This window comes from Benincasa hispida, chromosome 11 (genome assembly GCF_027475165.1).
Source record: "Benincasa hispida cultivar pf3 chromosome 11, pf3_genome.v1.1, whole genome shotgun sequence".
Lineage (NCBI taxonomy): Eukaryota > Viridiplantae > Streptophyta > Magnoliopsida > Cucurbitales > Cucurbitaceae > Benincasa > Benincasa hispida.
This window is the reverse complement of record NC_143488.1, coordinates 89,594,496-89,613,573: the sequence shown is the minus strand read 5'-3', so window position 1 is coordinate 89,613,573 and position 19,078 is coordinate 89,594,496. Positions and strand designations below refer to the sequence as shown.

The 19,078-nt window shown below is 33.2% G+C and overlaps 1 protein-coding gene across 1 annotated transcript in view; it reads left to right on the top strand.

Annotated features, from left to right (window-relative positions):
- LOC120091753 (WAT1-related protein At5g40240-like) overlaps positions 1–17,877 on the top strand; it is a 102,345-nt gene extending 84,468 nt beyond the window's left edge. Inside the window, exons 4-7 of the mRNA XM_039049872.2 lie at positions 14,519–14,777; positions 16,402–16,560; positions 16,657–16,808; positions 17,582–17,877. Coding sequence (XP_038905800.1) covers positions 14,519–14,777; positions 16,402–16,560; positions 16,657–16,808; positions 17,582–17,735 — 724 coding nt within the window. The 3' untranslated portion in view covers positions 17,736–17,877. The remainder of the gene's footprint in view (positions 1–14,518; positions 14,778–16,401; positions 16,561–16,656; positions 16,809–17,581) is intronic.
- Positions 17,878–19,078: the final 1,201 nt, after the last annotated feature.

Sequence of the window (19,078 nt, the reverse complement as noted above, 5' to 3'; positions counted from 1 at the left end):
ACTAACATAAAAATGGTGGCGGTAGGTTGCCCTACCTTGAGAGTCATGCTCCAACAAATAATGGAAGTATCTTGGTGCCTAGCAATTGGCGACCTTTATCATGTTTGTAATTATAGCTTTTGCTCTGCTCCTTACGAACATCGTAAACCGTTCTTCAGTGGAACCTCTTTACCTGTAAATGGCAACGAATGTTATGTCCTTCCACTTATCTTCCTTACCCAAGAAGTAGCAAAGAGTTCTCCGTATCGTAGAAAACAAATCTGGCTTGGTCAATGTTATTTTTATGGATGAAAAATTCCTTAGCCTTTGCAATGTGAATTCAACTTTGACGAATCCAAACTTTGTTGCTAGTATTTCTTTGGTAAAAGATCATTGTTTAGTAACTTCAAATGCACATTTCAATCCCAATGTTACACGTGTAATAATATACTATATTAAGTGATGGAGGTCATTACTCTCTTGTCTATGCTTGAGGAGTTTGTTCTTTCAGGGTGGGAGAAGGATATTTTCGTTTAGAGTCCCAACCTTTCGGAGGGACTCTCTTGTAACTCCTTTCATTACTTATCGGACCATTTTCCTACTAGTGAGTTAGTTTTGTCTACTCTTTTGGAGGATCATAAGATCCCAAGGAAAATGTAGTTTCATGCTTGACAAATTTACATGGAAGAGCTAACACTTTGGACAGCTTTTGAGGAGGATGATCACGTTAATGGAGTTGTTTTGTTGTATTCTTTGTCGAAAGGTGGAGGAAAACTTGGTTCACATTCTTTGGAGATGTAAGTTTGCTAGATTTGCTTGAGCTTATTTCTTCCAGACGTTTGAGTTCTTGCCTAAGAAGCTCGGACACTTTAGTCTGGCTAGCTATCCGTGTTGGACACTTGGACACTCTGATTCTGATGCTTGTTGGACATGTGCCAGACACTTGTTAACGCAGAAGATGTGTAGTTGTACACAGCCAAATTAGAATCAATACTAAGTAGACACATATATGACAAGAATATTAAATTTGGAGAGTGAAATACATCAAACTAATTTTCTAAGCATATAAATGCATAAATTCATTGACTTTTAATTTCCTTCTTATTTAAAAATGATATATATTTTTGGAAATGTGTATTTGAATAAATGTGTCCTTGTTGTGTTTGTCTTTATTTTATTATTTTTTTTTAAAATGACATGTGGTCATATCCAAGTTGAGTCATATCTTTGTCCCATATCCATATATGTGCTTTCTTAGGTTCTCGCTAGCTTGACATAGGGACGTTATTGACACGATTGGGGTGTGTTCTTCCTCCATCCGCATTTTTTGAGAAAAGTAGTCTTTTGTGGCTTGTGAGGATGTGCTATTTACACGGTGTTTAGAGGGTTGGAGAGGGATCATAGTATGTTTGGTCTCTTGTTAGATTTCATGTTTCCCTTTGAGCTTCGATTTCAAAGATCATTTGTAACTATTTCTTAGGTACTATTTTGTATAGCTTGAGCACCTTTCTTTAGTGGGGCTTCCTTTTGTGGGGTTTTTGTGTTGTTTTTTTTGCTTTGTTTTTGTTTCTTTCTTTCCCTCATGCCTTTCTATTCTTTCATTTGGTTTCAATGGAAGTGGTCGTTATTATATATAAAAAAAACTATATTTCTTTCTTGTTCCATTTAATTGGATGATAGTGGCTTGTACTTTGTATGTATTTTGTTGTCAGGACAGCAAACTGAAACATTTTTTGGCAATGCCTAAACATGATTGCATTGTGTTATTAGTATTTAGTATCCTTGTTTAAGGGTTCTCAAATTAGTCAATGTAATCTCAGTTCCTGGGATGGCCATGGTGGTCCAACTTATTACTCTTTGGATTTTGATCAAGGTAAGATGCATGGAGAGGAAACCATAACATTAACTGAGATATTAATATCCCATGTTTTCAACTGCAAATACTATGCTAATCTGTAGTTTCAGATCCAATTAATATTGAAAGTGAAAGCTTGGGGACCTTTGTTGGTAAAGGCAATTTACCAGCTTTCCATATTCTCTGACCAACAATCTGAATTGCTGCAATAAAGTGTAGCAAATTTATGCAAGTACCCTTCAGATACGTGTACTGAGTGCCCATGTCTGTCGCTTGAACTTTTAAAAGATTGTAGTATTCTTTTTCCACTCATGAAATATCTCATGTACACAAATACCTATCACTGCTTGTGTTGATGGTAGACCTTATATTTTATTGATTAGCATTATGCACAGATTTTCTTACAATTTATTTGGTGTGGTTGGTTATAGCCATTTGCATTTGCTGTATTCTCGGACCAGCAGTCTGCCATTGGTGCAATGCATGCTGTAAATGTAAGTACTTGTTCCCTGCTTCTGTATTCCAAGTTCTTTCGTTAAGAAAATCATTTCAAAAATCAAAGGAAGTACATAAAAGGAACGTGGAAGAACTAAGAAGGGCACGATGGGGGTGGGGAACGAAGAAGAAAAATAAAGAAGAGAGGTTGCAATGAAATGGGTGGTGGAAGAACAAGAAGTAGATCTTAAAATTTAGATTTGGGAAAGAGGGTGATTCAGATCCATGACAGGAGACAGAGAGAAGAGGCGGCAATGGTGGATGGGCGGCAACTGAGTGGAGAAAGAGGAAGGGGGCCGGAGGGAAGGGGAAAGGGATGGGCCACGGGGGGTGGCTGGTGGTCAAGAGAGTTTTTTTGTTTGTCTCTATATTATTATTATTATTATTATTTTTATTATGCCATGTCATCTCTGTAATTGGAGCTGTTGACCAAAGGACTTAATTGAACTATTTCCTACGCTTTGGTGACTTGATTGTTTAATTTTAAAACCTAGGAACTAAATTAAGACAAACCCTAAACCTCACGGACGAAAAAGGTAATTTACCTTCATTTTTCTTCTGAATTTTTGCTTTCAATTGGTTGGTCGTTCTTTTGAAGCTGCAATTGTAATAAGCAGTGTTTTAAAAAGCCCTCTCGGGCGCGCGCGCCTAGGCGTAGGTCAAAGCGAGACTCACAAAATAAGGCACAGCTTGCGTGTGCCTTTTGTGAAGCCTCAAGGATCAAAACCCTACGCCTTGGGGCTTTTCAATTATTTTTAAAAAATAGTAATAATCAAGGATTTTCCTTCTTTATTAACTAAAAGGATCAAGTTTACCAAACCTAAATGCAAAATTTCTTGTGTTTTGGGTCCCTTTTTTCCATATATCCACTTCAATTATACTCTCTCTTTTTAATGTAATATTTTTATATATAGTGCACCTCACAAAAAAAAAAAAAACTCGCGCTTTTTTGTGCGCCTTGCGCCTAGAGCCTAGGCTCCAGAGGGCCATTGCGCCTTTGGCATTTAAAAACACTGGTAATAAGGGGTAATAAAGTGTTTTGTGTCTCCCCAGCAGCTTAAAAAATTGGAAATTGCAAGGCAAGGATGAAGATAATTTTTTTTTTCTACTCTGGGTAATGTATCACATTAAATTATTAAAACAATCGGTTGCTTTTTGTTGTAGGGCATGGTGTTTGATCTTGAGAAGCAGTCAGTACTGTATGTTGATTTGGCTAAATCCAATTCAAGATCAAAACGGACGAGGACAGGTACATATCTTGATGGCTGCCCTACTATAAATTTATATTTAGTCATGACCTTCTCAATGTCTCAATCTTTCAAAATCTTTTCAATATTCCTCCCGATGGTATCCCCTCTATAGTTGTCAATAGCACTGAAACTAAGAATTCTTTTATGTAATTTCCAGTCAAAATGAACAAAATGCGCAATCAACCATATAATTTACATTCTATCTTGAAGTCCAACAATCAGTAGTGAGGCAAACTTTATATTTCATTTTAGCAAACATGTCCTTCAATTTTTATTTTTGATTAACATACATCTTCAGAATATCCCTAACCATGTAAATTGTGATGAAACAACAAACCTAGAATCTTGGGAACATGTTAATGTACTAACAAATTTCTTAAAACTCTTACTTTCAACAAACTTGAAAGGCAATTCCTCTAGAACTAGCAATTTAGCCAAAGCTTCACGACAACTTTGTAAATTAAATTCCTCGCATATAAGTTGTGAAGGACCATCCCCAACACTTTCTTCTTTTGTTTTGAAAGCTAAATTCTTTTGAGTTGGATCTCTCATTCTTTGGTAAGGGTGTTTTTTACAATTATCTAAGTGATTTTTCATTGTCTCAGTACTATTACGCCTTGAATGACATGCATAAGTAGCTCCACAATATTTACAACCAATATAAGGGTTATTAGAATTGCCTTTCAACCGTTCAAAATGTTCTCAAACTATGGACTTTTTTAAGTTCTTGTGTCTTTTTGTCGGTTTCTTAATGACTTCTTCATGTTCATCGACCTTAACGGTAGCCTCATCTATCTTCTTCGTTGTATTGATAACTTTTTCTTTTTCCTCTTCCATATTTATCGTATAAATAAATCATAATATAAACTTTTACTTCAAAGCAAATCAAAACTTAAAAACCAGAACTTATAAAAAGCTTTAAGTTTTGAACTTTTGAAAGTGTAAAGAATGATAATGATAAATCAAAACTTGAACTTCAAAACAACGAAAAACTAAAAATATGTGAAGATCTTTGTAAAAAGAGAAAGAATCTTTAAACTTAAAAAGTTTGGAACTTTTGAAAATGCAAAGGAAGACAAACCATAACTTGAACTAAAAAAACTGAAAATATACGAAAAACTTATAAAAGAATCAAATCTTTAAATTTAAATAGTTTAGAACATTTAAAAAATGCAAAGAAGGATAAATCAAAACTTAAATTTCAAAACAAAACTAAAAAATATATAAATAACTTATAAAAAATCGATACTTTAAACTTAAAAAGTTTGGAACTTTTAAAAATTGCAAAGAAGGATAATCAAAACTTGACGTTCAACACAAAACTGAAAAATATATTAAGAACTTTTGAAAATTTAATTCTTTAAACTTAAAAAGTATAGAGCTTTTAGAAAATGCAAATAAGGATAAATAAAAAACTTGAACTTTAAAACAAAAGTGAAAAATATATGAAAAACTTATGAAAAACGAATCTTTAAACTTAAAAAGCTTGGAGCTTTTAAAAAATGCAAAGAATGATAAACCAATACTTGAACTTCTTAGCAAAATTGAAAAATATGAAGAAAGTAAAAAAAAAAACGAAGCTTTAAGTTTGAAAGATGGAAAAACTTCAAAAAAAAAAAAAGAAAGAAAGAAAGAAAGAAAAGAAAAGTCGCGTAAAGGAACAAAAAGCTTACTGAAGAAGGAGAGGAGGATTCGCGTGAAGGAACAACAAAGGATGGAGGAGCCGCATGACTTGCTAGGGAAGGAAGAGTCGTGTGACTACACTCTATAGAGGTAGACGAAGAAGGAGAAGAAGTCTTAAGGTTTGGCCGGTTGGGTTTAGTTGTCGTATCGTCTGCCAATTTTGTTGGGTTTTATGCCTTAAAACTCATAGATAGTAAACGTTATTTATTGATCGTCATCAATAAAGAGTTATAAATGTTAATTCAATAAATGATATTGTTTGTGTTGTTTGTCTATTTTTGTCTTAATAACCCTAAATACAATAAACTAGGGCATCCATATACCCATTGCACATCTCCCACTTGCCCTAGATTATACAATGTACATGTCTCATAGACCTAGACTCCCTAGATGTCCTTCAAATACTTTAGTCGAGAGAGAGCCTTCGTAAATAGATCAGCAATGGCTACTGCCCCACTATTGTCACAATATAAGGTGACGGGCAAGTCCATATTTAGAACCACTTCCAAATCGCTTAAGAACTTCCTTAGCCAAACTACTTCCTTTACTACTTCACAAGCAGCTACATACTCAGTTTCCATAGTGGAATCTATAATACAAGCTCCCCCATTTAGGGTAAACGTTGATCCTGACATAGATTTCCTAGAATCCTTGTTAGCTTGGAAATTAGAGTCGGTGTATCCTGTAATGATCAAATCTTTTGCTCCATACACCAGCTTAGTTCCTCATTTTTCTAAGATACCTGAGGATATTCTTAACCAAAGTCTAATGGTTAAACCCTGGATTGGACTAATTACTCCCACTGCATAACAAATATTTGGCCTAGTGTAAGCATAACATACATTAAATTGCCCACAGCTGAGGCATACGAAATACATTAAGTACTAGAAAAGCTACTTTATCATTGATAATTTTTTAATAGATACAAGGTTCATCAATGTTTTGATCAAAACTAAAAAATTTTATTGTTGTATCAAATCTATTGTTTCAAGATCTTGATGCTTATTTCAACCGATAAATAGATCAATTCAATTTGCAAACTTTTTGCTCCTGACCTCGAACTATGAACACCTTGGGCTAAGACATAAAAGATATTCTCTTCAAGATTGCCATTCAGAAAATCAGTCTTGACATAGATTTTCCATATCTCATAGTCATAATATATGGCTATGGATAAGAGAATTCTTATAGACTTAAGCATAGCAATAGGAGAAAAAGTTTCCACATAGTCAACCTCTTCCCTCTAGATATAACCCTTTGCTACAAGTTTAGCTTGAAGGTCTGTACCTTTCCAGCTACATCTCTTTTTCTTTTATAGATCCACTTGCACCCTATAGTTTTTACCCCTTTAGGTGGATCTACAAGATCTCATACTGAATTGGAGTACATAGGCTCTATTTTCAGGTCCATGGCTTTGACCCATTGGTTCTTGTCTACATCACACATTGCTTGTTTATAGGAAAATGGATCCTCAACACCATCATTTGGTATGACAACCTGAGTTTCAGTTAAACCTAAGTAACAGTCAGGTTGTATCACAATCCTTCCACTGCGTCGAGGCACTCTCAATGATTGAGAAGGACGAGATTGACCTGAAATGCTGGTTTCTTCATTAATTCTTGATGAAGGACTAGCTGCATCAACAACCCTTGTTGATTCTTCAGTAGTTTAACTTAGTACTATTTTTCTTTGTGGTTTATGATCTCTTATATGCTCTTCCTCCAAAAATGTAGCGTTTGTCGATACAAACACCTTATTTTCTCGAGAGTCATAGAATAGGCCGCCTCTAGTTTCCTTCAGGTAACCAACAAATTGGCATAATCTTGAAAGAGGTTCCAACTTCTTAGGATTTGTCACTAACATATGTGCATGACAACCCCGAATTCTAAAGTAACATAAACTTTATTTATGCCCCTTCCATAACTCGAAAGGTGTTTCAGAAACACTCTTCAAGGGAACACTTTTCAAGATGTGAACTGTAGGTCCCTACTGCAAATCTCCAAAACGAGTTAGGAAATTGAGCATAGCTCATCATAAAACGAACCATATCTAATAAGGTTCTATTTCTCCTTTCTGATACACCATTCTACTGAGGTGTACTAGGTGCTGAGTGTTGGGACTAAATTCCATGTTCTATCATATAGTCCTGGAATTCTAAATCCATGTACTTTCCACCTCGGTCAGATCAAAGTATTTTAATTGTTTTACTTGATAGGTTTTCAACTTCAACCTTATACACTTTGAACTTTTCAAATGCTTCAAACTTATGTTCCATTGGGTATAAGTAACCATACCTTGAATCAGAGAACTTCGATACCAATTGAAGGATCTCTTACCGAAGAGTTTCATGAGCGCGTTTGGATCACTCCGATCTCACAGTGACTGAAATACAACAATATACATTCAAACGTACAATTATGCAAACAAACATTAATTATCGGCATACTATGAACAAAAATAAACGAGGGAGAGAGTTGCCATACCAGTTGAAGACAATCTTCAATCTTCGAAACTCAACGCAACGGAAACCTCCACGAGATCTATCAACACCCAACAGAAGCGGCTGCAGTAGCACGCATAACTGTACGAACACGAACACAACGAGGATGACACCACCAGAAAAGAGCCCCGGGTATTCTCGGAGTGAGAACCCAAAGCGTGGTCTTTGGTGAATTTGGTAGAGGAAGGAGGAAGACCAGATCATGTAGGCGATAAGCAAGTGGGAGAGGAAAAGGCGCTATCGCATAGCAAAATGCTTATCGTTTAAAAGAAACTATACGATCGTGTAGGTTTTACTGAACGATCATTTAGGAAATGGTATACGATCGTTTAGCAAACTCGGCACACACTACGATCGTTTAGGAAAGCTATGCGATCGTGTAGGAACTAGTGTGCGATCGTTTAGGTGCGAGGTGGACGATTGTTTAGGCGGAGAATGACTATCGGATAGGCTCTCGAAATGCTTAAGCGATCGATTACTTTTCACCAGCGTGATCTCTTTTTCTTTTTGGACAGACGATTAAACGATTCAAGATGAAACAATTTCATTTTTATTTCATCGGTTATAATAATCGACACATTTCCACTAACCCACGTCCGAACGATGACCCTTCACAGATGCTCGTAAGTACAGCTGGGTTAAATTACCGTTTTGTCCCTGTAGTTACATCTCACTCCTTAAGTACCACTGATTCCTCTAATGAACAATACAACATAATCCAAATATGTGCAAACTCATCTGAGGCAAGAGAAGATGTGTCATGCCACATCATTCAAGCCTCGAAATCAGCCCTTAAGGGAGCTATCTATCTACTTATTCCTGCCTCGGGGAAGGAGTGAATTTCATCTTGTGTAACTGAGTTTCCGACTCCCAAATCAGACGAATTCCCAAAATGGTAGGTTTGAATCGGCGACCTGGCCACTCACACCCATACAAATCAAAGGACCGCCCTCAATGGCAGGAGTTCCCAACTCATTCAGGATTGAGGTCATGTTACCTATGATCATCCTAGTGAAGTGAAGTCTCTGTCATGAACGGTGTTATATAACGAGACGTTAACACTCTGTGGTTAGGTCTTATACAAACTCTTTGTATAAGACGCCCCACTTGTATGTCCCCAACACGAATGATCAGGATCAGACCATCTGTGACAAGTCACAATACTTGTGACCATTCCACAAAGCGGGCCGCATCCTAACGTTACCAGGATAAGATTTCCCTCCTATATCCATATACTACAGACCATTTTGGTTATCACTCAATACATGATCCACTTGTATGTCACCACATACATGCTTGAGTCACATACAAATAACCAGGGATTTTATGTTTATTGGTTTGTGGTAAAGAAAATAAAACAAGCAACTGAGCAAAAATACAAGATGTGAAGTAAATATCATATATTATACAACACAAGCATTCATACAAACTGTTTACAAACTACAGGACACGAGACTTTAGAACATCAATCCTAATAGTATTTGTACCCTTTTCTAGCCTTTACATTCGTTGGACCACAAATATCCGAATGTATGAACTCTAAGGGTTCTCTAACTTTATAATCTTTTCCACTAAAAGGAATTTTAATCATTTTTCCTTCGAGACAAGATTCATATAAAGGTAATGAATCATCTTCTAACTTGCTTAGATGTCCATTCTTTACCAATTTCCTGATCTTATCGAGATTTATGTGGCCTAATCTCAAATGCCAAAAATATATATCATTGTTACATGGAGAAATTCTTCTCCTTTTTATTTGAGTATTAGCAGTTTTAAATATCTTATGATTTAAAAGTGCTTTTGATTCAGTTGATCTTAACACATATAAGTTGTCTTCTAGTTTAGTTGAACAAATAATCACACCATTTTTCATAATGAACGCTTCATTTGAATTAAAAGAAACAAAGCATGATTGTTCTATTAAACAGAAAATAGAAACAAAGTTCCTCCTCATTTTGAGAAAAATATATAGGTTTTCTAAAAACAGAAATCTACTTCCAAAAAACAACTTAGTAGCTCCCAATACATGAGCTGAAATGGTGTCTCCCGTTCCAAACTTGAGCATCATTTCATCCTATTCAAGTTATTAGAAGGAACTAACTCCCTGAAAAGAAGAACAAACAAGATTAGTGGCTCTTGAATCAAGTATCCAGACATTATGGTCATTTCCACTAAACAAGTTTTCAGAACAAGTAAATCATACTTACCTTCTTTCTCTTTCTTCTTCATAGCAAGGTACTTGGGGAAATTGCATTTCCATTGACCATCCACATTACAGTGGAAGTATTAATCCTTGTCAGCCTTAGTTTTGCCCTTGCCTTTTCCCAGCAGCGAGAGCCTTCCTCTTCCCTTCTTTATTCTTTGGATCTTTTTAGAACCAGAGGTCAAAGGAACAAACTTAGTTCCAGAGGATGAACCCTTATGGAACTTTTTGGAATGGGCAACATATGCCTCTCCTTCTACTGGTCCCTTACCTTTCATAAGGGACTCAAAATTTTGGAACTCATTTAAAAGGGTAGTCAAATTGGACTGTATTTTATTCATAACCGCATTCTTGCGAAATTGAAGAAATTCTTCAGAAGAGATTCTAAAATAAAGGACACCTAACTTTGCTCGTCGATGACCAACATCGTTTGTTTCAACGACATTAAACTAGATCATCAGGTCGAGAACATGTACTCTCACTTATTCCCTTTCTTTCATGCACACATTGTAAATGTACTTGAGGGCCTTATGCCAGATCTAAATGGACGGTTATCCAAACATCTCCTGGAGGGACTCCATGATCTAACATGAAGACATACATGAAGACATCATGGCCTCATGCCTTCGTCCAATGGTCATAAGTATCCTCCAATGCTTGGGATGCATTTCGAGTAGGGATTGGAGGACATTCCTCTATCAAGGTAAAATGCAAATCATCAAGAACCAGAATCGTATTCAGGTTAGATTTCCATGTCGCATAGTTTTCACTGGTTAATTTCTCTTTTTTAAGCAAATATATGATTGTGGAAGACAAGCTAAAATATACAATAATCAATTGACCGTATTAGTTATATTTGTCATAACCCATTACTTAATAATCCAATCAATTTAGCAAAAACATATGTAATCATAGAATCCTAATTAAAATATTGATTTTTGTTTTTGCAATGATACTTCAGAGGTTTAGAGTAACACCATTGAAGAGTGATCAGCTACTCCTCCCTTGTATTCAAATAATCTCAGCTAATCACTAACACCAAAATAACTCTTATTCCTATAGCTTTTAGCTACCATTATTTCGGTCAAGGATTCATTAACTAACTTAATTCATCCAGTAAGTGCGACCCTCCCATTTTTAGATTTCAGAGGTACGCTTCAATAGGCTATCAAAGGGAAAAAAACATCCGTTGAAGATTAACCTAAGAAACCTTATCCATTGCTAGAGTTTGCGTTATTCAACCCACATGATCAGACCCTCCAAAGGGATGGTCGCTCCAGGATGACACGTAGGCAGACCATAGGAATCTCATGGTGTAACCTAATGGAGGAGACTGTAGGATACATTGACACACGTCCCTTTCCCACTTACTATGAACATTTTCCTCATTCACCTTGTTATTGACCCATGCAAATACTTTCTGAAAGGATGTTATACCTGGGGCAACACAAAGTCAGGCATGAATTTCATGGTGTGAACTCTTAGGGACGTGAGAGTTGAATTTTGATATATCACATATACCAACATCCTCCCACTAAAGTATTTTAATATTTTTAGGATTTTATTATACTTTGTTAAAACTTGGCTAATGAACTTATCTAAGTCCTTTTAAATTTGCTCAATATAACATTTATATTGAAAAATTTAACAAGATTTGATTTCATTTATTAAACTCTTTTAATTAAATCAATCACTTATTGCATGCTTATAAAATATTTGCCCAATTCACCTTCTAGGCTGGTTCCCAGGTAGAGGTGTTCCGTTTCCATCAATTTAAATATCCCATCCTAGACAAAACCTTCCTTAGACAAAGATCTTTTATGGGTAATTATTTTATAAATTTAATCTTTTAATTAAATTTATTTTAATCCTATTAAAACAAATTAAAAAGATTAACCTATTCCTAACCCCATTAGAAAAAACATAGGTCTGGCTTAATTAATTTTAAACTATTTAAAATTAATTTGAACCTATGTTTGTATGCAACTCTTGATTATAGATTTTAAACTCTTGATTATAGATTTTAAACTATCTCATTAAAACTATCACACTTATATTTTAACGCTTTATTAAACCTTTAAATTTTCATCTAAAGACATCGATTAAATACAATAATTATATTTATCTAAGTAATGTCATGCTCAATGCAAATTCCATTTTCATTTGATAAATATAATACTTATATAAGTCATACATAAAAAACAAGCATTCACGTACATCATTTTACTACTTATTATAAAAATTTTAATATATAGTATGATGCATGGACATGCTTAGGTTAATCATACATCACTAACATAACACTTATATCGTGATACATCATACATCTATAAAATATAATCCTTTATATTTATTTATGATGCATGTACATGTTTATCCAAAGGTGGGTATTTTTTAATCTATATGACATACAATATGTAATATAAATTTAAAAATTAATTTAAACATCCATCCAAATGCATAATTAAATTAATTTAACAACAAAAATTAGACTGATTTTGGCACCCTAATGTAAAATTAATTGATTAAATTAATATAACTATTATATTAATTTAGTTAATTAATATTAATTAAATAATACAAAGGGAATCAGGTCATAGCAGCAATTGAACCGTCCTTGCGCGCGCCGCCGGCACTCCATCGAAACTTGGAACATTGCAATGCTGAAGGCAGCATTGCAATGCTACGACTACTTTGTGTTGCATCTGCCTTGTAGCATTGCAATGTTGTTATAGCAACGTAGTGACATTCAGCAGCAAAAGGTTATTGTTCACATCGTTTTTGGCTTTGAACTTGCCCCGAATACTTCCATTTCTTTCCAATCTCTTCACCATTTCTCTTTCGACTGACATGGATTTACAGACTTGAAGCAATAATTAAATTGCCCAAAAAATACAATGGACCCTTACAATTTAATCAAATTAAAAGTAATCTACATCCCAAAATCGAAAACATCCAATCTTGCAAACCGACATTCAAACATTCCAAATGCAGAATATTAAACCCACCTCTAAACTGATTTTGTTTCTTCAAAAAATACGAAGAACGTAGATGCAAGAAATTAGCTCTCATGCCAATTGAAGGGATCAAATCCAGCAGCGGAAGTATTGTGAACACCTTGCATCCCGAATTCAAATTTTACATAAACAAATTAAGTATACTAAAACAGAATATAAACATGTAATATAGCATGCTTTAGGAAAAAAGATTAGAATTATTCTTACCTTTGTAGATTCCCAAACTTGATGAACAATCCTCTTTATAATAAGAATTATAGATGTTAATTCGATAAATGTTATTGTTTGTGTTGTTTGTTTACTTTTGTCTTAATAACCCTAAACCCAATAAACTAACATTCAAAGCTACCTTGTGAGTCTTGAATTGTATGTGAAGACATACATGGATCAATATTCAAAATACAGCCTGAAGGAACTATAGTATAGGGATAAGGCTGGGTCCCTCATCCTGGTAACACTATGGACATGACCCACTTTGTATGATACAAACACAATGATCCAATGCATTCGTGTAATTGACATGCGAGTGGAGGTATTCTATGCAATGAGTTTACATAAGATTGGGCCGCAAAATAGTAACCACTAGATGTAACACCGTTAACTAGTTAGATTCCTATTTCAATAGAATGACCTAGGAAACTTAGTTTTAATCCCGAGTATATTATGAACTCCTATTCACGAGGGATTGTCTTTTGATTTGTATGGGTGAGGATGGCCAGTTCCCCGATCCTATATGCCTACCATTTTAGGGACAAGACCGAATGGGGTGCTAGGAACATAATAATGCAAGATGGAATTCACTCCTTCCCATCTTAAGGTAAGTAAATGAGTGTTCGTGAAGCTTGAGAATCTACAAAAGTAAGAATGGTTCTAATCATTTTCCTAAAGCATGCTCTATTACATGTTTATATTCTATTTTAGTATACTGAATTTTTTAATGTAAAATTCAGATTGCGAAATGCAAGGCGTTCACAAAGTTTCTGTTGCAAGATTCAATTCCTTCAGATTTTTCCATTTTCGTGAGGTGGATTGGGCCTTGGAGTTGGGGCTTATCATCTGCCAATTATTATTAACTTTTGGCCTTTTATATTATACTAACATTTAATATATTATATTTATTTTTTTTATTATATTATATATTTAATTAATATATATTTAAAAAATGGGTTGGTAGCGGTCGGGTTCAGAGCAACTGACGATCGGTGCTGGACGATCTTTTTCAGTGTTTTGAAAAAATCGACCCTGACCTATCTAGCTGAAAATTCGACTTTTAATGTTCGGTTCGGCCAATTTCGATCATTCGGATAAGTTTCTTGAGTGTCCATGCTCACTCCTATTCTTAATATATATTAATAAAACAATAACTTAATCATATATCCATTTCTCGGGCTCTAATTGACCAAGACCAAATCAAGAATTGCCTAAAAGATTAGAGACCATGTAGCATATATATTTAGCTTGTATCTAACTTCTTTTAAATTCCAAGCACTTTACTTGGAGTTAATAACTCTCTAAACTACTTTTCTCTATGGTTAGGATGGAAAAGATAGATATGAAAAGAAGCAGCAGCATAGTGAAAATAGTGGGGTCGGCAGTGTCCATATCAGGTGCTTTGGTAGTGGTTTTGTACAAAGGCCCAATTGTCATATCAAACCCATATTCTCATGGCCCAAAAGAATTGGGCCTTTATCAAAATCCCCCTTTGGGCTCTTCACATCCACAGCCCAATTGGATAATGGGTGGCCTTTGTTTTGTTTTTCAATACCTTTCCAACTCCTTTTGGTACATTCTTCAGGTAATTCTCTTTTCCAAAATAACACCTCCCTAATTATTCCTAAACTATAAAATATTCTTGAAAAAAAACAAAAAAAATGGTTTTTCTTTTATAGGTTTGTTTATATCTAGTTCCCTTTGTTTTTATTGTTCACTTTTTTAAAACATTTTTTCAACGTTTTAAGTATATAAACATAAACTTAATGAATAATCAAAATAACTACTAAAAGCCAAAAAAAAAAAAAAAAAAAAAAAAATTAAAATTGCAATGTTTGGAAACTATTTAGGTCCAATTTAGTAATAATTTTGTTTTTGGTTTTTGGTTTTTGAAAATTGAACATATTTCTTCTATATTTCTTACTATGTTTTACATATTTCTTAAGTACAAAAGTTGAATTCTAAGCCAAATTTTAAAATAAAAAAATAATTTTCTAAAACTTCTTTTTCTTAGTTTTCAAATTTTGAAATGGTTTTTTAAACCAATGACAAACAGTAGATAATAAATGAAGAAATTTAGAAATGGAAGTAGTATCTATGGGCTTAATTTTTAAAAACAAAAATAAAAAAAACCAAATGGTACCAAATGGAATCATAATTTTTTGTTTTTTAAAATTAAGCTATAAACAACACTTACATCTATTGATTTCTATGTTTTGTTGTCTAGATTTTAGGAGAAAAATCACAACAAAAATTTGAAAACTAAGGCCTTATTTGATAACATTTTGTCTTTTATATTTGGTTTTAAAAAATTAAACTTACCAACACCACTTTCATCTATTAGTTTTTATGTTTTGTTGTTTATATTTTAGAAATGTTTTCAAAATCAAAGTCAAATTTTGAACACTAAAAATTAGTTTCAAAAAGCTTCTGCTTCTAAAAATTTGTTCATAGTTCATATTTTTACATAACAAATATTAAAACGGGTAAGAAATTGTGTGAAAACAAGTACAATTTTCAAAAACTAAAAATTAAAAAATCAAATAGTTATCAAAGAACAACCTAAGAAAATAGTTTTCAAAAACTTGTTTTTATTTTCAATTTGAAAATTGGTTATTCAAAAGTTCATGTAAATATTTGCAATTGTGAGTAAAATAAACACAATTTGTAAAAACTAAAAACCAAAAATCAAAACCCTGTTTGGTAACCACTTTGTTTTTTGTTTTCATTTTTTAAAATTAAGCATATGGACACTACTTTCTCCTCCAAATTTCTTCCTTTGTTATCTACTTTTTACCAATTATTTGAAAAACAAAGTCAAAATTTTGAGAACTGAAAAAAATAGCTTTTAAAAAATTGTTTTTGTTTTTGGAATTTGGCTAAGAATTGAATCATTGTACTTAAGGATGATATAAATCGTGATAAAAAAAATGTTGGTGATATAGGCTTAATTTTCAAAAACAAAAACAAAATACAAAATGGTCACCAAATGGGTCCCAAACAATTATCAAACAACAATAACAATTTGGTTTTTATAAATTAAGTTTATAAATACTATTTCTACTCATGAGATATTATTATTTAAAAAAGTTTAGACTTGGTCTAAGATTAAAAAATTAAAAAATAAATAAATAAATAAATAAAAGAGTAATATTTGCACCAAAATGAGAGTCCATATTGTTCTAATAGTGATTTTAACAAAATGACAGACCCAAATCATAAAAATTTACCCAGATGAGGTAAGTGTGGTGGCAGTATACTACGTTATCCAGGCAGTTTTAACAGCGCCAATTTGTTTGATAGCAGAAACAGAAATCAGCGGTTGGAAGCTAACAAATCCAATCAGTTTTCTATTAATTTTGAACTCGGTAAGATTAAAATTAATGATTATATTTATTAATATATGGTTAATTTTGTAATTAATTAATAAATAAATAAACCAATTTTTGTTTTTATATATGTAGGGTTTGATGGGGCAGTCTTTTGTGGCTGCCATCCACACATGGGGACTAAACTTGAAGGGCCCTGTTTATGTGTCTAGTTTTAGGCCATTGTCCATTGCTATTGCTGCTGCTATGGGTGCCATTCTCCTGGGTGATGATCTTCATCTTGGAAGGTCAACTATTCTTGATAGTATCTAAACTTTAAAATATATGGTTCGACGTAATTTAATTATCAAAAATACTAACCTAATAATGACATATGACATACCTGATTGATAAATAAGTGTTGGTTGATTTAAATAAGATGGACTAGATTAAATTGTAGAAATTAAAAGATTTGATTGATATAGGGTGTTAAAAATAATATATTGTACTGTGTGGTTTTATTTTAATAATATATTGTACTGTGTGGTTTTATTTTGTCTAACTCTCTCTCTATATATATATTCCTTCTCGTATTAATCTAATTTATGTTGGGTTAAATCAACCAACATTTGTTTAGTAGGTACCTTTTTTGTCTTTAATTCATATAAGAGAGTTAATAGTAGAGAGAGACATGTAAAATTATAATTTAGACTTCATGATTGTAATTTATAAATTTTATGAGTTTTAACACCAAAATAGAATAAATACGCACATTGAGTCTCTCAATATTAGAGATCAAAACAAATTAGTATTGGTGATCCGAATATTTTGTAAACAAAGCTTCAATCACAATTTTTGAATTTTGAATGATGATCCTTCTATATAGTTTTGTGTATTGTTTTTTCTCTTTTTTGAATTCATTGACATATAGATTTGGAAACTTAAACATTTAACATATTCGTAAAGAGGTTGTGCCTCAATCCATTTAAGGTATACTGATCATGACCTATCTAAGTTGTGCTGCTAATAACATTAATAAAATGTTTGGTTTTTGTGACCATGTTTCTAAATGTTTGTGCAGCATAATTGGAGCAATCATAATATCAATTGGATTCTATGGCATATTGTGGGGAAAAGCAAAAGAAGAAGAATGGAAGGAATTAGAAGGTGTTTGTGGATTGGAATCTTCATCCAAAGCTCCATTGCTGCAATATTATAGAGTTGAAGATGCATAAACATTGATGTATTCATTTCAAATATCATTCAGAATTTAAATGTAAAGAATTTTTAGTCTATGGTGAAAACATATTGGGAAATTATTCACATGCCCAAATAAGTGAATGTATATTTATAAAATCAATTTAGTTTTGTTTATTATATTGTATTTTGTATTATTATTATTGTTTTGTTTATATATAAAACTTACTATTTTAAAATGTGAGACAGCTAAAAATGACTTGAAATTGACTCCGAACCTAATAGAGCCGACGTTGACCCTAGTGTCAAGTTATGGAGGGAAAAAAGATCCGTAGGCCATTTGTGTACAAGCCCATTTTGGACTTGGATCAACAATCATGTTTTAATATATACACACATATATAAATGGAAAATTATGACAAATACCTACAAAAAAAAATATCCCCCAACTAAAAATATCCGACTTGAGAGTGAAAATGATTAAAAAAATGTTTAAGGGAATAGAGTCAAGATATTTTTGTCAAATTTTATGCCACTGGTATATCTGATTATATATACAGTCAAACCATACTAACATAAACATTTTCTCTATTAAAGGAAGGAGATTTCATTTGGGTGTGAATAATATATGTTAAAGGTATTTGTTAATGCAGTATGATTGGCTTATTTATCACAGGCAAAACTTGAACAACATATTTCAGTAACATGTTTCACAACACACCATGACATTCTCAATGATATCTAACGTGATAGATAACAGATTCTGCAGAAGATTTTTTCCTTATTTGTCAGTAGGATTCTCCAAATTTCGTTGTCTGTTGTATTTTTCCTTGCAGAGTTTATTTATTCTTTCGAGAAAGATACTCTCAAAGATACCCATATATATATAGAATTTTGTACAATTTTAGGGTTGGTCATTTTTTAAGATTCTTTGAAGTCGATTATCTTGTACGTTTTCTCTCGAACCACAAGTGCATGTCAATCTTTCATCAGAGAAGATTGTGTTGTTGTAGATCTTGAGACTTACTCTAGATCTTATTGGTTTGTTCTTTATCATCTTATGAATGGATTCTTAAACTTAAGGGGAGCCTAAGTTCAACAAGTGGAGTAGTATTCGCTAGATGGTTGAAAGATCACGATTGAGAAGGAGTCTCACACTTTGGGAAAGCCTAAGTGATCATTCATTCATATTCTTATACTTAGAGGGAGCCTAAATATATTGTAGGTGAGGGGATTTCACACTTAAAGGAAGCCTAAGTTTCATTGAGAGAGAGTCTCACACATAGGGAGAGTCTAAGTGATCGTTCTCTAGATTGGGCTATTCGAATGTCACTGTAATTGTTGTTATTTACATATAAGTACATCATTGTAATTGCTTGAC